We start from the raw sequence: 21,591 nt of genomic DNA, 5'->3' as shown, positions 1-21,591 counted from the left end.
AGTGCGTGCAATTTGATAATTCATAATAATATAATTTATAATGATAATTACTTCCAAGCCAACGTAATTTACAAAAAGCATTGAACACTTTCACATTTGTAATACGTTGTTTCCATTTTGGTTTGTAAAATTTAGCAACAACAATTATGCTATTAATTCCACTGAACATAATTTAAACAAATTCACGTTTAGTTACGGCCTCAACAATTAACGCCTCTCCAGCCATGTCATGCAAAACGCCACATTCAATATAACACAAAAATGATGATTATGAATTTGATTTTAATAATATGAACACGCAAATGAAAAATGCAATGTGCGGCATGCAGCATGCAGCGGAATCGTATCAAGCAACAAAAGTTACACACCGCCGTCTTTATAACGCTTAAAAGTATGTATGTATGTACATATTTGTCTATGCGACTTTTGTTTCACAACTCATTCAATCTGCACATAGACGTAGCAACAATTGCAGCGGTAATGTTGTTATTCATGCAATTTCGTGCGATTCGCACAGCGCTAAGCAGGAATGAGCGTATGAAATGAAAACAAAAAACGATTAAGGAAATTATAGCCTCAATTTTAGCATTGTTGTACAATAAAAATGATGTGGATGATTTCATTTTCTTCGCCACATTTCTTTTTAATACGTTTCTCCTCTTTCATTGTTTTGCAGGCAACCCAAGCCTATTAATAACTTTTATCTTTATTTGTTGTTGTTGTTATTTTTCTTGTTTGGTTTCTAAATGGAAATGTCGATTGCATAAAACCCAACAACGTTTGTAATACATTGTAACAGCACTAGACGCCAAAACGGCGACCAACATTTGTTTGAAGGTAGACAACCACAAAACTCGGTAGTAATTTTATGCGCGCTCGCTCTGTTTAATATGCATGCATGTTGGCAGCTGTGTTTATTATGTATTACTGTATTTTAATCTTATGTTGTAATAGGTGTGTGATTCAATATGGGTTTGCATAAATTATTTATTTCTTACAGTTTCTAATGAAAGTGATATTATGAAAATATAATATTAGAAAGTTTTTATGTAATTTACTTATATTAAATGCTTAAAAACATAATTTCGAATTAAAAAAATATAGTAAATAGATAAGAACACTGATATTTGTCAAACACACATCAAAATGCAACGAATGTTTAATGTTTATTAAAAATATTGTGAATTTGGTACAAAATACAAAAAATAAATAAATAAAGAAAATATGAATAAATAAATAAAAATTTAAATAAATAAAAAAATATAAATAAATAAATTTAAAAATAATATAAATAAAAAAATAAAAAAATATATGAATAAACAAATTAAATATATATAAATAAATAAAAATTGTGCAATATACATACAATTATTTCAATATACGCTTGATTGTTGATTAGTTGTGAAGAAAAAAAATTAAATATGAACATTTGAATTAAAAAATATTATTTAAAATTATATTACAATTGAAAAATTTTATTTTTTATATTTTCGTTATTAAAACATATAAAATAAGACAATATTTTAATAGAAATCAAGCAATCGTTGTAAAAATTGAACGGCAAAAGAGCGCAAGCAGCCTGCTGACAGTAAACAAATAAGCCAAGAAGTTAAGAAAAATATAAAAAGCACCACCAAAGCAAATTTAAATAAATAAAAAAAACCAAAAGGTCATTAATAATAATAACAGCTGCATAACATTATCTTAAAAAAGAAGTCAATGCAACAAAGCAAGCGAAGACAAGCCCAATGCACAAAAAACAAGAGGCACTTAAACAAATAAACAAATTTACAGTTTCAAAAGTCTAACCAACGCTGACCCCTTACGATAGAAACCATTCGTTCAACTATACAACCTACAGCAGATTTAAATCATGATTGTGTTAAAAAAATTAAAAGTTTTAAAGCTAAAAAAATAAAAACTCAATCCAACCAGCAATTATGTCTGTAAATGTCAAACAAAATAAAAACAAGAAATACAAAAATCTTAAATGCAGAAGCAGCAAAGTTACAAAACTCACAACGAAATTGCCAGCAGCAATAACTGAACGCATCTTCAGTGCATTCGACATATAGTACAGTGTAAAACATTAAGGTTGGGTTAAAATAATAAGCTTTAAGAGGAAGTGCATGCTACAACAGTAAGCAGTAATAGAAAAAATCTGAGTTGGGTGGGTAAAGGTGTGTTGGCAAATATATACCCTTAACGAGCTTTTTAATATATATTGACAACAAAAACAACTAAGATAAAATATAAAAAATAATAAAAATAAAATATAATATTAAAAAAACTAAAATTAAACAAAATAATTAGAAGTAACATTTCATTGGGACCAAAAATAATTGAGTCAAAGGTTTGACCCGACAACCAACTCTCAACTGCAGCATGCTATTCTGAGTGGGATATAAAAAACGTGCAATCTCGCTACTCCTTTGACACCTTAAAGATCAATGTTACAAGAAAAGCCACTTGTAGGTAGCAGCATAAAAATAACAAAAAAAAAAGAAACCTCACAATGAGCGCAATGAAAATACATACTGCCAATATGTAATAAGTATTAGGCAAATATACAGCTGTACATAACTTAATATCCGCAAATATAAACGCTGTATATAGATTGCATTATTTGTATATAAGTAGGTTTATACATATGTGTAGACTTTGTCTGCAAAGTCATTCTGTTGGACGTGTCATTCAACGCTATAGACCAAAAAAATGCTGTCTATCAGTTTGTCTGTCTAGGCATTAACAGCAAGCAACATTCTTTATCATCATCAACTTTGAAAGCGGCAGTATGGTAGAGAATTATCAAGAGGACTGCAGACAACGTTAGAGGCGAGTGTGCTTAAGCTTTCAACGTACACAATATAAATGGATGAGCAGCCTAACTGTATTGGGTGTTTACAGAAATACATACAAAAATACACTTGGAAGTGGGTAGATTGGTCGTTGGATGGTTGACTGGTAGGTAGGTACATAGGCACAGATAGATGACTCTCGGCCATGCGCCGCAACACAGCAAATGCAAGTCGATGTCTCTTGTCTTATAGCTTACAGCTGAGCATACTCATATATACAAGCTGACATACATGTGTACGAGTGCCTTGTAGTTCTCGTATGGGAATGGTAAGAAATTGTTAATGACGCTGATGCAGCAATACGCTTAGCACTTCATCACCACCACAGCTGCAATCAACGAGACACAGTTACTTAGTGGCATGGCAGGTCAGTACCTAGATTTTCCTTTTTTATTTTCATTGAAATATTGCCACTAACCGTTAAATGGCTGAGCGATTAAAGACGAATCAAACCGTATGAGAAAATATGTAGCGAATAAGCGTCACTGCAATGAAGGAATAAAAACTGACAATTTCTCAGATTAAAAATATATATTAAGTATTGGCGCGCTACTGACCACAGCCAAGTCGTACGAGTTGGATAGACGACAAGGTATTCATAAAGAAAGAGCAATCTCACTCTAGTGTTTGGAACCGAAATTAGGTCAGATTAAAAGGTGACAAGCATGCAAGCAATAAGTCTGACAGTCGTGCGAATTGCTGTCTTGCCATTTACCGTAAAACTGATAAAAACAAATTTGACTTTTACATAGCGGAAAACAGGGTGAACGGTAGTAAAATTTTTTCACAATATCTGCAAAATAACAAATAACTGAGGACTATTAAATATGTTTAAAATTAAATATATTTTTTTTAATTATTCTTGCTTGATACAACATATAGATGATGGTTCGAAAATATCAAATTCTAATACAAAATTCTTTTTATGCATTTTCATTTATTAAGATTATTTCAACACTATTGCATTCAGTAAAAAAATACCTAAAAAACAACGTCAATCACATTTAAGAAATGAAAAATGGTGGAAAGTAAAATGTAAACAAAACACCGATAATCGTCGTTGCCGTTGCTGTTGCTTGAATGACTCCTTTGATTGATTAACTAATGACAGAGAAGCTAAAGAAAGAAAGGTGCCGTACAGACGACCATATTTCAAAATAATTACACGAAGGCGTGAAAGGTAAGAAATGTGAGTAGCTAAGAAAAAAAATTGTTACGAAAGAAACGTTGGAAGTGACACATAAAATACAACATAATAATGCAAGAGTGGAGGTAAATCAAAGCCGGCGAACAAAACAGATAAAATTGGAAATACGCAGAGTAACGAAAAATATATATGTATTTGTTGTGTTATTGTAACAGGAAGTAGAAAATTCCTACGATTTATTAATAAAATTCAGTTTCTTTTTATCTTAAAAAAAGAAAGTAAAACTTAATGCAAATAAATTTGTAAGAATCATAAATACCTTTTCTAAACAAAGAAAAAAATCATAGAAAGCATACTTTTCAAAAATTTCTATAAATAAATAAATAAAATAATATAAAAAAAACTAGAAATATGCTGCAATAGAAAAACTTCATCACAAAATATACAAAATAAAATGTAAGACCACAATGAACAGTTATACGTGTGTTGAATACAAACATTAAATAATTAATTACGTAATCAGACATGTTATTTATTGGGCGGGGTAGCAATACTACATACACGTAAAAAGTTGAGAGCAGTTGATATCAACACTGATATTAAATGAGACACATGTGAAGCCTAAAAGCGGGTAGAAGAAGGTGGTAAAGAAATAATGTAAGAAATTTAATAAAAATACAAGCGAAATGTTTAATAAATAGTACACACTTGCGAAGACAAATGGAATAAAGCGCAAGTCAGACATTTAGGCAAAAGCAACGTAAGACACGTAAAGAGAAGCATATACCTCACAAGCAATAGATATGTATGTGTGTCTGTTTGTGTGATGAGCAATGCGTATGAGTAAGGGACAACGCCCGCTTGACCTATTGATATACATTAATGAATCATATTGTAATAATATTAATAAATATTAAATTTACACAATAGAAACAAAGTTAGGTTAAAACAATAAAATTCTATAGTCTAGAAATTATTAGAATTGTTCATTTCAATAGACAAATTCATAAATTTACACGTCATAAAATTATATGAAAAAAAATAGGAATTTGCCAATCACCACACGCGCTTTTATCACTAACTGTGCACCACTTAAGTATTTTCAAAGTTTGCTTAGCAAACTACATGTTAAATCGCTTGCTTCGCGTCGATACCGTGGCCAGCCGGTTTGCCTTTTTATAGTTTCTTGCAATATTTGACAGGTTATGTACATATGTTATCAACACTTAGCGATAAGATAAGTAAGCGCGCGATGTGGCATCTTGATATGGCTAGGAATTTTAAAGTAAATGTTATTTAATTATTTAACGTTAACTACACTGTGTATAAAAGTCAAGAAGATATTATATTTCTCAGTTTCCAAGTAATTTTTATAAATTTTAAGAATTTGCTCGCATTTAATATGTATAGAAATGTCTAAATATTTTTCGTGATTCATGTATTTGTACTATAAATATATTATATTTTTTATTCAACAGTCACCCTGCACTGCATACAAATAAAAAAAATCACACAACTATTCATGCAAGTTGCTGTCTCAAACACTGCCTACTTGTCTCACGTCCTGCTGTGGTTTTCTTAGTAGGCGCCGCTGAGACGCCAAATGTGCTTAGACAACGTCAGTGAAGTGCAGTGGCCGCCGCAACAGTCTGCCGGCAAATTTAGCTATGCTAGTATTGGTGTCGGTGTCGCGTGCCTTGCTTTGTAGATTTGACCCACATTTCTAACTTCTCTTATGACTTAGTTGTTTAATATTTTTTTCTACGCACTTGTGCACATAAATATTTACATGCATGCGTGTATATTTGTATGCATCTTTGCTCTGTATACACCTAGTTAGCTAGTGTAACTAGCAAGTTGTGGTGTGCAAATCATCCAACAAGTTTCATTCATGTTTTACAATAAGAAAATTGATAACTGCCAAGTGGTCACGCGAAGCGCTACAAGCCACGAAGGTGCATTAAAAAATGTGTAAGAAACTGGATTGGCGTTAGAGCTAAAATTAAACTGGAAATAATATACTTTTAATTTAGAACAAACAATTTTTCTAAAATAATACACTACAGCATGTAGACTAAGTAAATTTTAGCCAATAAATGTGTTAATAAATATGAGTACAAGCAGCGATTTTTTCATAAACAATTTTTCAATTTATTATTTTTTTGTCAATTTCGTAACGATATTGCGCCAAAGACGCACACGCAAGATTAAAACTTCGAATTTAGCGAATAAACTTCCTATTGACTAATATAAAATATCACTGATTGTGTGCTCTTTAAATTTTAATGCAGAAAACCACAAGTAGGTGCTTTCAATTAATGTTTCCTTTCAATATGCACGGCCGCCTACGCTGAGCTACCCACCAGTCCACCACTTTCTCGCTAACACATGACGATGCAATTATTAAACGAATTGCAAAATGTATTTAAATAAAAAAAGAACGGACGTAGTATATTGAACACAATCGTGCACAGATACAGGGTGTCATAGAAAATCAAACAATCACTTTTATATAAAATGTTTGGCATTTCTTCATAATAAATTAGAAAAAAAACCTTAAAACATTGCAAAATTTATAATAAATATATAATAAGCCAAAACAAAACGCAAAAATATTTGCGTTTGTTTAATATTTGTGCCAATATTTTTAGGTTTAAATTAAAAGACAAAAAATTATCGTTGAATATTACATTACGTTTTAGGGAATATACAAATGCAAATAAAAATATAATTTTTGAAAAGAGTTTCATGTTAAAAACAAACGTAAAATTAAAACCTGCATTTGACGTCAAAAACATAATTATAAATCGGACCAAACCCAAAAATACGAATCAGTGGAAGTAAATAAGAACAATCGATGATGACATTCGTACGTGCATTTTTGTTGTTGCGGCAAACACACACTAACTAAGTCCAAACGGAACGGTAGCAAACAAGTTAAATAACAACAACATAAGCACGAAATGAGAGGAGCTTGTCGGTGAATAGTGGGTAAATAGCAATAGAGCACATGCGAGCAGGAACGTATAAAAGAATAAAAAGCCCAAAGCAAACAACAATACAAGCACCGCAGCCGCAATTTATACGATGCGGTATGGCATTACTCAAAATTGGGGCTGTATAGGGTAGTGGTTGGTGTATAGCAAATCTAAAATGAATATGACGTCATTTTAAACTAAAACAATTCTTATTAAACAAAAATTAATATTGCGCTACAACTTTGTAGAATATTATGATAATAAAATAAAATAAATTATGTTGAAATAAAAGATATGTGAAATTGAAATATAATTTTTAAAATTTGTAAACGACTAAAGGATATCCCGTTGCAGCTAACGAAATATTATTAAATCTTATTTTTCGTTCATAAATGCTTTTCCGCTTCGTTTTGCATTGTACCTTAAATGCATTTTAACCGTCAATCATAAAATTGTTCACCCCTTTGATACCTTCAAGCACCATTTTCATTTTTTTTTTATTTTTTGCTACTGATGCCGAAACATTTTGTTTAACTCATTTTTCCATTTTCCTTTACGAGTAATTCTCACTTACCGTTTATTGCGTGATTTTATCCGCTTTTGCCTTCTCTCTCTCTCGCAAACCTTTTTCTCCTGTCACAAGTGCGTGCGCTAGCTGCCGTTGTAGTCTTGTTTGTTTTACCTTTCTTATAAAGTAATTTTCTTTTTGTTCTGCTCTCAAACTCAACCCGATCTTTGCCAGAAAATAAAAAAGAGGATGTTTTTGTCTTATATACTTTTTTCTATTGAAATTTTTTAAACTTGAAATTTTCACACACACACTAAAAGCACATCAAAATTTTCACTTCTTCTGTCGTATTAGCTACCGCCGTTGTCGTCCGCTGCGATATTTTTTTATTGAAATATGGAATATTTGCGCGAAACGATAGTTGGTTTTTCTATAGACTGCCTTTTATTATCGAATGATGTTGTCACAACAATTTCGCACAAATTTGCACTAAATATAACGAGAAATATACAATTTTCAATTAATATACGGACTTTGCCACAGGCCGGCCTATTTTCCTTTCGATTTAAATAAGTATATTTCTCTCCACAATTAGTTTAATTGAAGAATTTAGCGCCAGCACCGAAGCAATTACAATACCGCTATGTCGCAACACGCACTCGAAAACGAATAGAGCAACTAGAATGAAACGACGAAACGACTGCGTCTGGCAATCCGAACTTCGACAGCAACGACACTCAAATTGGCTTTGCCAGCAAATTCACTCAACTCAACGCTACTCGGCCAACGAAAAGGCAAATAGAGGGAATTTTTCAGATTGGAAAATGAAACAAAAGTGAATTTGTGAATAAAATGGAATTGCGGAAAAGATATTAAATAAGGAAATCTAATAAGATATAGCATAAATGTTGCCACACTAAGAGAGTGAGAACAAAGTTAGCATATTAAAAGATAACGGTAATTTTTCGGTATAAATTATCACCAGCATTGATAATTCACTGGAATTCTCATTTGAATGAATTATGTAAATTTTATTTATAAAAACTTAATTATTTTACTCGTTATAACAAACGGCAACTCTATTTGACGCCATCAGCAATAGCACGCGAAGCTAAAACCACTTTTCCGAGTTATTGTTGTTACCATAAATTTCCCTTTAGCTGTTTCAAATAGGGTAATTTCTAAGTAGCAACAGAAAAAAAGTATGCCAAGGCATACGCCCTATTGTGGCAGTTGTCTGTAATTAAAGACTATATGAAATAGCCAATGTATGTTTTTTATGCATTACTTTGATAATTGTATTAAGCGCTAAATAATTCACTTGGAGAGAAACAAAATAACAGATCTTTAAATACAAAAATGTTTTTATATGCATATGTATATCACTATTTGCGCGATTATGTCATTGTCGACCTTTTAGCCGCTACTGATATTATAAATAAAACCTGCTGGCGAAAAATGAGTGGGCGTTTGCCGGTTTATAATGCAACAAAAATGCCAAAATAATATAATAAAAACTTAAATATAGGTATGCAATGTCAGATGTCGATTCTCATCGATTTTCAGTGCCTCTGTCTGGACAATTTTATTTTCACAAACTTTTCACTTTCAATCACCGCGCAAATTTTAACAGTTTCAATTACTCATTACTCCCCACACTACACTTTGACCACTAATAAACTAAACACCATTTGAAGTTTATGCGCCGCACTCATTTTTCTTTTATAATTACAAATTTTGTCCAAATTATTTTCAAACCGTTTAATTAAAGCCTTACAACAAATTTCGACGTTCGTTTTCTTTGAGCTACTCCAGCGCAAACACTCGAGTCGATGTTCGTTCGATTCCGCTTTTGCTTCTATTCTGTTCTGATTTCTGATTCGCCTAAAATTACCTATGTCTCGATTTTCCAATTGTATTCGCGTCGGTTTTCCGGTGCCAACAGTTCACACGAAAGAGTGAATACGCACTATTCTCAGCTGGCATTTATTCATTCAAATCAGAAATTTATTGAGAATGATGTCATTTTCAGGTTGCTGGAGAAATAGTGGGATATTTGTAAATACAGAGTTGCTATTGCAGTATATTGCCAGATTTTTCACTAACATTTTAGTTTTCATTTAAAATTATTAATTTTTAAAACTTTATAAACCAACAGTGTTTTTTTTTATCAAATGTCATATAAATAAAATATTTCTCATATTATAATACGCAGAAAATGAACCCATTAATTATTATTCAATGGGGACTTTGAAAAACATAGAGTGAAATATTTTCTAGAAAAAAAATATAATAAAATAAATTCTTTGCTTTATTTACATTATTTCAGTATTCACTAGCTGCTATTTTAAACTAAGATATTTTTTTCATTAAAATGTTGCTAATACTACTCATAGAGCGTTGTAAGCTTAAGTCAACCACTTTGCCACCCTGCTTTGTGCCATTGTGAACGGCAAGGCCGTTCTGTCGATACGAAGAAGCAGTAATTAAAAGGGGACGAGACGCCGCGCTTGGTGTGATAGTTTTTATTTTAGTTTTTAAGTTTAAAAATTATTAATGCCAGTGTCAAATTTATATAGTAGGACACAACATTAAAAACGGTAAGTACTTCTATAATAAAATATTGAATGCAGTTCATAGAAAATTACAACAGCAGCAATTGGTTTGACTTGACAGGCATTCTTAACAAAGTGATTTATTACGGAAAACAATAGCAAACGTTTTCACTGCAAGGCGCCTGCAGACACGAATAGAATAGCGCCAAAGTAAAGTGTTGTAACTACCTCATCGTCCTTCGCATACCTCCACAGACAGCTACATTAGCCCAAAAAAATGGGACGTAGTCCATCTCCATCGCATAGGCGACGTGAGAAGGAGCGTTCTGAACGTAAAAAGCGTCGTGAACGACGTTCTAGAGAACGTGAAAGACAGCGGGAACGTGAGACGGGAGCTGGCGGTAGCCGTGCTTTGCGTAGACGTTCACACGACAGAGGAGGCGGTGGTGGAGGGGATCGTGACCGGAGCCGCAGCAGAAGTCGTGAAAGAGACCGAGGAAGTCGTCGCCGTTCTAGGTGAATAATGAAGTGTAGTGTATTAAACCCAAGACTGAAACGTCACAGAACTAAGTATAAAATTTTTCTAACTACCTTATTTATAATCACATAAGTGTATATTTAAAAATGTTTCGCAATATTATGTGTATTTCGGGTAGTAGTCTTATTTACATTTGCAAATGTAAACCCGAATGCAACCCTAAGGTTTGCTTTTCCCTCGCTTTTTTCGTACCGCATTTTATGTCAATTTGACATTTCAACACAATTCTTTGACATTACCACGTGAAGTGAAATAGCCGACAAAATTTGCGTAGATATCAAAGAATTTCATCACAAAATTTAATCATAGAGTTTATAAAGTCTTTTACCATTGACAACTTCATTATTAGTGAGTCAACCTCAAATCCGTAAAGTAACAGTTCAAGTGAAAAAGAGTGAAATTAAGTAGCAAATAAACAAAAATGGCATTACGCGTGCAATTTGAGAACAACGATGACATCGGCGTTTTCAGCAAATTGACAAACGCATATTGCCTAGTAGCCATAGGCGGCTCAGAGGCTTTTTACAGTGTGTACGAATCTGAATTGGCGGAGACTATACCAGTAGTGCATGCTAGCATTGGCGGTTGCCGTATTCTTGGACGCCTCACAGTCGGTAACCGTAATGGTTTACTTGTGCCACATTCTACTACAGATGTTGAACTACAACATTTGCGCAACACATTACCCGATACGGTGAAAATACAGCGTGTGGAAGAACGTCTATCGGCATTGGGAAATGTAATCGCCTGCAATGACTATGTTGCGCTGGTGCATCCCGATCTTGACAAAGAAACTGAAGAAATTATCGGTGATGTACTAAAAGTGGAAGTATTCAGGCAAACGATAGCCGAAAACCCGCTCGTTGGTTCGTACGCAGTGCTGAGTAATCAGGGTGGCATGGTACATCCCAAAACCAGTATACAAGATCAAGATGAATTATCATCGCTTTTGCAAGTGCCATTAGTGGCGGGCACAGTAAATCGTGGCAGTGATGTGTTGGCCGCCGGCATGGTTGTAAACGATTGGATATCATTTGTGGGAATGAGTTCAACTGCCACAGAAATGTCTGTGATCGAAAGTGTGTTCAAATTAAATCAAGCACAGCCAAGCACCGTCACCACCAAATTGCGTGCCGCACTTATTGAGGAGATGTCTTAAATGCTGTATGCTGGAAATCTTCTATGAAGTTTGGCCGCAATAATATTGATTATAAAAACTTTTTGTAATACAATTATTTACGAAATAAATTTATTGTTAGCGAATAATATTAAATTTAAGTTTTTTTCTAATAAAATGTTGAAAAACAATGGTAAAGTTTATATTAATAGCTGTATTGGCATTTTAATATACCAACGGGAAGCAAATAATCAAAATACACTTTTTTACTTATTTATATTTATATATTACGTTGTTTACAGTTAAAATTTACTTGAAACTTTTCAATAATTGCAATACCGACTCATTGTATACTTAGGTCTCGTTCTCGTGGTCATCCATCTACTTCGGCCTCAACGTCGTCTGGACGACGCGGCGCTGCCGCTGAACGTCCTAAAATCACAGAAGCTGACTTGGAAGGTAAATCAGCTGAAGAAGTCGAAATGCTGAAAACAATGGGATTCTGCACATTCGATACCACCAAGAATAAGAAGGTCGAAGGCAACGATGTTGGTGAGGTGCATGTCATCTTAAAGCGCAAGTATCGTCAATATATGAATCGCAAAGGCGGCTTCAATCGACCGCTGGACTTTGTGGCATAGCACGTTGGCAAAGCGCGTACTAACGCGTCCACCCACCACACAAGTTCATGCACAATGGCGTTATATCGATGTACACTCTTGTACTAATATTTTTATTATTACTATTTCTTTTAGTAGTGCGGCTGCTGTAGTGTCCAGCGAAGCAAAGCTACAGCAGCATGCACAAGACAATCCTGCAATTTTATGCAATAGACCGGTTTACAAAATTCAATTTTCAAAATTTCCACCACACATACCTCATTAATATTTAAAATATTAACATTTTTTTCTTGTATTGTCCTGTTTAAGTTTTCCCATAGTCAGTAAGAGCTATTATAAATGTGACATGACGCGAGTGTGAAGAAGAGTTGAAAAGCGCCCCAGCAGCTGTAACAGTTTGAAACAAAAATTAATCCGGGCAATATTTATGCTTTACGTGTTGTAGTGAAGCAAAATTGGTTATGCTGAATTTTTAGTTAATACTTCAAAATTTATTGTTGCCTTTAAATATTATTTTGCTTTGGAAATTATTGAAGTGTAGTTACTGGGGCAGCATAATGCACTTTTCTCTCAATTAAATCTCGTAAATAGCGCACGATGAGATTTCCGTAATTTTTTTTTTGAATATTTAAAGTAATTAAACTCACTTGAAACAGGAAAATCGCAAATATTTTAAGACTAAAATGAATTAAGGCGAAAGTGCTACGTTGTTGCCAAACTGCAAATTTTACGCTTGAATATGTTTTAAAGCAATACAACTGTTGCAATTTAAAATTGGTAAACAGTTTAGTGAATTAACTCAAAATTAACAATATTACCTTTTTCGTTTATTTAAAATTAACTGACTGAAATTAACATGAACACTTGCCCTTGATTCATTTTAGTTCCATAGTGTAAGAGAAATCTGTAAGTCTCTCACAGTTTCATTTAAATTTTTACAAAATATTTGTTATGTTTTAACCGCCACAAAATTTCTTATGCAACACAATTACTTGAAGTATTTGAAAATCATAACAACAACACAATACAACAACAACAATTTCCCCATATATACCCCTTATATAAATACATATATCCCAGCACGCATTTGAATGCATAACTCCCCATAGTATCCTCCATACACTGCAATAGTACAATTTTTTATCAAAATATTTTTATTTTTTTTACAAATATAGAAACTATATATACACAAATAACATAAATAACCCGTACCTTATTGATCCTACCCAACATAACTAGCCTTACCCCTAACCCCATACAATTTTCCAACCATTTTCCCCGCTCAAATATACCCAACTACAATAGACCAAATATGCAATAGCCAGGGATTTATATAAACATTAAAAATATAATTGTTACAATGGTAGTTATTACATACATACATACAAACATACATGAAAATAACTGTAAAATATGTATTTAAGCATTTTTTATACAGAAGTATAATGTGTGAAGATTTTTTTTTATACTGAAGACTACACTTTTCAACAGTTTATTCACACACAAGTGCCGTTAAAATCTTAAAAAAAAAATAACAAAAAAAAATAAAGAATAGTAAATAGTTTTTGTAATAAAACAACACTTAGTGATAAAAAGAACTGATGTACGTGTTGAAAGCAAGTTGAGTGAACATTGAAAAGCAGACATCGCGAGAGTTATGTGAGCATATTTAGTTTGGACTACTTTCGATTTTCGTTTTTTTTTTTTAATATAATATAATTAATGAAATTTTTTCTTCAATTTCATGCATATTTTGTGGAAGAATGAAAAGCATTCGAAACTTTAAATTATATACAACAAATTCGTAAAAAATCAAGCATAACAGCTTTAACTCGTGTGCTTAATTATTTCGAACAGCTATTAAGAGTAAAAACCTTTACTTTTGAACAAATACTTACATCTGTAATTGTTAAAACAGCACTTACAAGTTTTTTACATACATGTATAACAAATTAAAAATACATTTATAAATATATATGTATATGTATAACTATATACGACAGCAGTATATATGTATCACCCACAAATCGCAATAGTTGAGATTTGGCATAAACCTGATAATCTTTTGGCTCATCCACACCCCATACACATACTTACAACTTAGCTATAATTAAACGAAATTGCAGGGATTTTTTTCATATTTTATTTTTATTATTATTCTTTTAATATTAATGTTTTACTTTAATAAACAAAAGAGAAATAATACTTTCTATTCATTTTTATTTCATTTTGGTTGCAATTTTCACTTTTCATTTTCGTACTCAAGACTTTGAACAGTTTTTTTTAGTTTTTTGGTTTGTTATTATATTTAAATAAAATGAAAAAATTGTGTAATTAAATGTAATCTTTTGTGCTTTAGTTATTCATTAGTTAGTTTAATCCTAAACAAAAAACAATTGTAAATGAGCATAAAAGTACCAAAAAGTAAAAAAGAGAAATCTGAAGAAAAATAAAAGAAAAGTAAATTCAAAATTTAAAATAAATTGTTGTTTTATTACGATTTTTGATACTAAAGTGATATAGAACTATTTCCAACAACTGTGTTGTTGTTGTTATATCGACGGCAAGCTTTCACCAAATATTTTGCTTTTTTGAATACTGCCGAGATGATGGTCCACGGCCGGGATACAAATCCTTCTCTGTTCACTTTCCACGAGGGACATGCGGTCAGAACGAAGCCGCTAGAGAAGAGGCGCAGCTAGATAGACAGCGATTGTTAACAAGGTACAGAGCAGCAACAAGATCCTCAAGTCGATAGCGTCCAGCAAATGGGGAAAAGACAAAGAAACACTGTTTGTAACTTACCAGTCTATCCGTCCCACGTTCATCAACTGCCCCTATATGGTCGCTTGGATGCAGTAGAACGTAGCTAGGTCCGGTACAGGTTGCATCTTGATATCTCCGGTCGATCACCTAGACAACGAGGTCCGTAGGCTAGCTGTTAAGTAGCAAAATGCTCTCTAAACAGTTCATTTGGGATGTTTTCGCAGAAAGCAGAGCCGCCTCCCAGAGCCATCAAGAGTACCTTCCTGAAATACGCCGACGATCTGCAAAACTATATCGACCGTACTTCGGACGCGACAGTCTTTCGATAAGCACCGAACGCCATTCACACAGGAGCTATTAACACCTTCATTGACTCCCTCCCCGTGAGTGGCGTCTTTGGAGTCAAATCCCCACCAATTGCATACACCGATCTCGACTTGCACAACTTCATTCTGCATACTGTAGTATATCAAACTCCTACTATCCAGAGTGAATCCCGACATACGTAATATACATATGTCCTACATGCAATGACACCAACCACCTATTTGAATGTCCTACTCATCTAACACCCTTTTTCCTTTGAGTCGACTCGTCGAAACAGCTCGTTTCCTGGGCTTCCCAATAGATTAATTCGATGACGCTTGTCGGTTCAGGCAGATTTGGGTAACCACTACAACAACAACAAGGTGCAGCTAGCATTTTTACGGATGGATCGAAAAGTGGTGGGAAGGTTGGAGGGAGAGTTTTCTGTAAGGAGCTCTCCATACAACTTAATTTCAGATTACCAGATCACTGTAGTGTCTTTCAAGCAGAGGTGTCTGTCATCAAGGTAGCGGTAGATGAACTGCTCCGGTCCACTCCGGTAGTAGAGCGATTATGGCCCTGAACTCGCTGAATGTGTGCTCAAAGCAGTCATTATCGCCAGCGTCAAATTATTTCACTATCAAACTCGTCTCGGTGTCGCTGGGAACGGTAGAACGGATGAGTTCGTTCTATTTCACCATGCTGGAAACGAGTCGGGGCTCCATTGAACTGCTGAGCTATAGCACTGATCCAATGAACTTCTTGTTAGCTTTGGCAGACGCTGGTTAACAACTAAAATCTGCTCGGTTGCAATATCCTCTTGGCCCAAAATGGAACGCAAGAGGTCGGCGGAACTACATGCACTTAAAAACTCTCTTTGCCTCAATAGTTGGAGTATTCACTGGACGCTGCAGAATAGGCATCAATGCGATGAGGCTAGGAATCCTGTCGTAGCTGTATGGAGGAAGGCGAGGTGAAAACACCAAGTCATTTCCCACCCCCTGTCCAGCGTTCGCAAGACTCAGGTCTGAGCATCTAGATAGATATATGTCGGAATAAATGTTAGCTGCCTCAAAAAATTGTGATAGGCTCAAAGCGCTTTGGAGTCTAAATTGGATCACCTGTTGCGATGGTAATGCGTAAACGCGTTCATCTCATAAGGATTTCCTTACTAGAGTAAAAGTTGTTTCCGAGAAGAGGGCAGCATTTATAACGAGCTCTAGAACAGAAAAGTCGAAGACAGGAGCAAAGCTTAATCTACATGAAAAACCCAGTACTAGTACATGAGGTGCAGCTTAACCAACCTCCAAGAAGCCAACGACAACACCGGTAGCCGGAACCAAGCCTAGAGGCCAAAACCAGTCTACTAAGCAGAAGGTGAAGTGATATGCCAAAGGTGAAGTTGATGGAAGTACTTTTGCCAAAAGATGGCCTATGCTATAGACCCGAAGACCCGAAAAAAGCGAAAGTATGCAGAGAAGTGCTCTCAAAAGAGCTCCAGGAGTCAATCGACTGCGGTGTTAACAAATTTTAGAATGGAACCGGTAACAGCGATAAAAAGACAAAAATCTGCTGAAGTGGCTAAGTTAACAAAGAGGCCGAAAACAAAGGGCGAAATACCGAAAAAGTCGTTCGCTGATGTGGCCCGAAACCGAATAATTATTGGTGTCCTGGATAAAGTTGATCCCGAAGGCAAAATCCCCAGGGCACAATTGAAGTGGGTGCACTGCAAACGTAACCCTGGTAGTGCTTTAATAAAGCAATAAAGGTCCGCCACCGTCATGTACAGATGCTGGCTGGTACCTGGGCCAGATTAAAATAATTGACTGCGACGACGAAGGATCGGCCCAGTGAGGAAGTATACCCCGGAGCAAAGCTAGTAGCGGTCGACAAGGACATCCCATCCCGTCCAAGTGCTAGGGTATGGATTCCGGGTACACCATCGCATAGTTAAAAAAACGAGTTTCACCGTTATTGCTTGTGAGCAGAAATATCACAAATAGTAAAGAAGTCATTTCAATTTTTTTTTAAAGTACACTTAATTATATTTAATAATTTGTTTATAAACACGCATCTATTACAAACATTTCTAGCAAATATTTTTTTGTTTTATAGAAATATTTATTTTTCAATTTGTTACTATTTTCTAAATATTTTTTTTTGTAAGTAAACTGAAGCCAAGTAGTCTTTGTCTAATAAATTTTTTGCGTATTTTTCTTATATGTTTTTCGCTGAATTTTCAATACATGTTCTTATAAATAAAGAGGAATAAAAGATGAATTTATTTTAGGTTTATTTAGTTAAAGAAGAAATGTATTTTATTTATATTGAAATGATATAAACGATTTTTATATTAAAAAAAAAAGAAAACTTTATTTTAGTGCAAGAGATTTTTTGTTTATAATTAAAGAAGAATACTTTTTATATTAAAAATAAATTTTAAGCTAAAAATACATAGTTATAATTGCTTAGTAAAACATATTTTCCACGTCTAAATACTTTAGAAAATACTTTTGATTACAAATTAATTTTTTATTGGGGCGAATATTGCGTTTGCATGTTATTTGTTAGCGTAATAAAGAGCGCAGTCAAAACTCAATAACACGTAAGAATTTAAACTAAGCGAATTGTAAAGTAAAAAATACCATATTTTTCGCAAAATTAGTTTAAATTTATTTTATGCTTTCAAGTAAACTAGTTTTTTTATAATAATATTTTCTTTTTAAACAAGAAATTAATAAAGTATTTAAAAAAAGTTCATTATTTGCTGGTGATGATGCTGTAATTGATTTTGCCTAGACAAAGTCTTTGCTTCGAGTAAATAAATACAAATGCGTTTTAAAGTGTAGTTTAAAGAATATCAGTAAGAAGCAACATACTTAAATATTAATTTACAGTCAGTTTTGTGTGCCTTTGCTACACAATGTTTCTTGTTGTTTTTTTCGTTTTAGTTTTAGTTTAGAATATATTTCATATGATTATTTTTTTTTATTTAATTAGTAGTGTACAATTTGTACACGATTTTATATAATCCTTTAATTGTGATTATTATGCATGTATATATTTGCTGCAACTGCTTCATGTTCATATTTCTTTGTTTCAATACACTAGCGCGACTACGCATAAACTAGTATAAAAATTAAGAAATTCAATATTTTCAAAATTTTCATTTGCGCAATTATCGTAGTACGCGCATGCGCTTTCCATTTAAATAAGGCAAATTTGTATTTCATATTTACGCACAATTTGTTGGCTGCGACGGTAACAAAAAAAAAAAAAGAAAAAACTAAAAGCGGCAAATGTGTTTTAAGTTAATTTAATTAAAAAGTCAATAATATTTATGTTTGTGAAGTTTGCAATTAACAGTTGTGCGTTGTTGTATTAGCAATAAATGTAATTTATATAAGTTTGTTAATTAAACCTCAATGCAATAATACACCAATGTGATATACAGTTATAGTTTTGTATGGGCATAATCAGTGTATGCTGAGCAGTTATTTCGTACTATTTTGTTTTTGCTTTTTTGATTAATAAAATAGTTACTTTCAATGTTATAAATTGTATCTTGTAAGTTCAGCTATTTCATTCATTGCACGATTTTTCTTTCAATTCAGCACAATACACAAATTGAATAACTAAATTAAATACAAAAGAATATTATAGCCAAAATGGAGGCGTGCAAATTGCGCAATATAAGTGGCAGAGTGCAAACTCTGAACGTTAAATAAATTTTATGTGAATATTTGTATATTTAAAAATGTATTATTGTTTTTTTCTTGTTAATTTTTGTTTTTTAAGTTTTCAACTGTGCAAATCTGCAAGTCTTAATCGTCTTTTCGTGGTTTGCGTTTACGCACCTCAGCCGGACTAGTGCTGCTCGTATTCTTTTTCTCCTTCTCAATCAGTGACTGTTTCTGTGTATTACCATCGCCAGCCGATTTCTTGATATCCTTCTCACTTTCTGGTTCCTCTGATTCACTCGCATTTGAATTTTTCTCACCTTCCGAAGTACCAGCCGCATCATCTTCCTCCACATCAGCGCCATTTTCATCATCCTGTTCATCATTGTTATCATCATCGTCATCCTCCTCATCATCATCATCCTGCTCATCGGCCAAATCGTTTTCGTCCTCAATTTCATCTGCAGCTAAATCTTCAATGCCATCTGTACCAGCAGACTTTTCTTTGAATTCGGAGAAGCTTTGACGTTGCGATTTCTTTGGTGGATACAAAAAGTCGACAACACAAACGAGCAACAAACCCAAAGCGGCGCCAACAAATATCGTACCAATGGCGAAGAGCGCATATGAACCCCAAGTTGGCAGACCGTATTCCTCCTGGAGACGTACATTGAAATCCTGTAAGGTGCAAAGAGGTTTTAATTCGTGTTTTTTTGTAGTTAGATAGAAATATACATATATAGCATGCAGCGTACACTAATTTTAAAATTAACAATACAAACAAATTATATTATTTTTTTATTCCTTCAAATAAATTCCTTTAATTAAAAAACAATATTTTTTTGGTTAAGTAACGTAGGTTTACTTATAGATAATTTGAATAGCATTATCATAATGTAAATTCACCTTCAAAGTGTGTGATAATTTAAAGAAATACGATAGTATAGACATGTGTATGGTGTCAGGTTTCTTCCATGCTGAAATTGGTTCGATTTTCTGCCATTGTTTTTGTTTCAGGAACAGCATTAAAGCGTCGCCATCACGTGAACCACGATATTGACGAAATTCGCCTTCTTTAACGCTGCAATTTGCATAAGAAATATTATAAAATCTTTTCTTGAATTATGCATTATAAACTTACTGATAAATGGTTGGTAGAGCGGTAACAAAGAAACGCCCACTTAAGGAAGGTGATGTGGTAACGTCGATTTTGGCCACACTTACACGCAACTCCTTTGCAGTTTTGGCATAACGTTCCCATGTTGGTGCGAGATTTTTACAGGCTGGGCACCACGGAGCAAAGCTAAAGTAATTTATATAATATGTCTTTAGTAATTTAATATTTTATAACATAACAAGTAGATTTATCAAATCAAATTAAATATTTATCACATGTTAATAAAAATAAGTGCACTTACGTATTAACGTTGGCGGTGCGGTGCGGTGGCGTTAATACGTAAGTACCAAAAAAAGTTAGAATGCATCCTAGTGTATTGAATTAGCAAAACAATGACATTTAAATTGGATATATTAAAAAATATGAATAATGTATTGAAAAAATCGATGTTAATTTTTATTGTTACACGCCAGAGAAACAAATTTGCCGGCTGTAAAATGAACTGCATTGAAGCCACGAGTACGTAAATTCATTACATATGTAAGTACCTATGTAAATATATACCGCAACATCTGCCGCATTAATTCTACGTGATTATAACAGATTTTGCAAATTCACAACACTATATGCATTACTAAGCAGGGGGTCACAGTCAGTGCAACTTCACATAGTTTTTAACATCACACTTACAATTCTACCATCCATTCGCCGCGTAGCATTAACTGCCAATTATCTTCATTCAACTCTACCAAAGGATTTGTCTGTGTTACTAAATCTTCGTCCAAATCCAATTCATCAACATGTGCCATTAAAGCGGTGAACGCAGTAAATGTTGAAAATATAACCAAATATATTGAGAAAGCGTTTAAACAACCCCGTGCAAGGCTTGATTTAGAACGTGTACGTAACTCCATTTTAGACATATTTTAACGCTTGGCTTCTTATTTAACGTTCCCGGATTATATTTTTTCCTTCGTTTGCACGCAATCTACGAACAGTAATTGCTCACTATAAAATTGTTTCATGCAAATATTAAATTTTGAGCTATCGCCGGCTATTAATTAAGAAATAAATATAATAGCGAAAAAATTGCCGTCTGCAGTAAGCAGAAAAATGACGAATGTGGGTTTTCCTGCCGTTTTTCAATTTTTTTTGCTTTCTTTGTGTGAAATTCCAACGCAGTGTTGCATGGAAATAGTTGACAGTTATTGAGCAGAAGTCGATAATATTTCGATTGTTGATGAGTGATGGTAAAGTCAAGAAGTCAAGTCAAAATAAATAAACAAATATATTAAATTATACTACTATTAGTTATAATATATATAAATTCATATGTATACAATAAAAATATAACCATATATATATTTAATATATATTTTTATGTCATCCCTAAATGATTAT

At 33.4% G+C, this 21,591-nt stretch overlaps 4 protein-coding genes across 16 annotated transcripts in view; 2 read left to right on the top strand and 2 right to left on the bottom strand.

Moving 5' to 3' along the window:
- Positions 1 to 9,528, bottom strand: part of LOC105217992 (protein hu-li tai shao) — a 79,215-nt gene extending 69,687 nt beyond the window's left edge. For 3 of the 13 annotated variants that reach the window (XM_011193307.3, XM_054233536.1, XM_011193308.3), the window contains exon 1: positions 7,558 to 8,248. The gene's annotated coding sequence lies outside the window, so the exon portion shown is untranslated. Of the gene's footprint in view, positions 1 to 7,557; positions 8,267 to 9,249 lie in introns of those variants that run through there. The other 10 variants (XM_011193297.3, XM_054233534.1, XM_029043903.2 and 7 more) reach the window with 9 other exon arrangements.
- Positions 9,529 to 9,932: 404 nt separating this feature from the next.
- Positions 9,933 to 14,526, top strand: LOC105217991 (U4/U6.U5 small nuclear ribonucleoprotein 27 kDa protein). Its single transcript, XM_011193296.3, has 3 exons — positions 9,933 to 10,091; positions 10,168 to 10,562; positions 12,060 to 14,526. The coding sequence occupies exons 2-3, from the start codon at positions 10,324 to 10,326 to the stop codon at positions 12,340 to 12,342; spliced, it is 522 nt and encodes a 173-aa protein (XP_011191598.1). The 5' UTR covers positions 9,933 to 10,091; positions 10,168 to 10,323; the 3' UTR covers positions 12,343 to 14,526.
- LOC105217990 (eukaryotic translation initiation factor 6) lies at positions 10,684 to 11,904 on the top strand. Its single transcript, XM_011193295.3, has one exon. It carries the CDS (start codon positions 11,006 to 11,008, stop codon positions 11,741 to 11,743), a length of 738 nt encoding a protein of 245 aa, XP_011191597.1. The 5' UTR covers positions 10,684 to 11,005; the 3' UTR covers positions 11,744 to 11,904.
- Positions 14,527 to 18,350: 3,824 nt separating the features above from the next.
- On the bottom strand, positions 18,351 to 21,353 carry LOC105217988 (thioredoxin-related transmembrane protein 1). Its single transcript, XM_011193294.3, has 4 exons — positions 20,881 to 21,353; positions 20,215 to 20,376; positions 19,980 to 20,154; positions 18,351 to 19,751 (listed from the first exon to the last, which is right to left on the bottom strand). Exons 1-4 carry the CDS (start codon positions 21,111 to 21,113, stop codon positions 19,218 to 19,220), a joined length of 1,104 nt encoding a protein of 367 aa, XP_011191596.2. The 5' UTR covers positions 21,114 to 21,353; the 3' UTR covers positions 18,351 to 19,217.
- Between the last annotated feature and the right edge of the window lie 238 nt (positions 21,354 to 21,591).

The sequence above is a fragment of the Zeugodacus cucurbitae genome, chromosome 6 (assembly GCF_028554725.1).
Source record: "Zeugodacus cucurbitae isolate PBARC_wt_2022May chromosome 6, idZeuCucr1.2, whole genome shotgun sequence".
In the NCBI taxonomy this organism is placed as follows: domain Eukaryota; kingdom Metazoa; phylum Arthropoda; class Insecta; order Diptera; family Tephritidae; genus Zeugodacus; species Zeugodacus cucurbitae.
The sequence above is the reverse complement of the archived record's forward strand: the minus strand, read 5'-3'. Positions and strand labels throughout refer to the sequence as shown.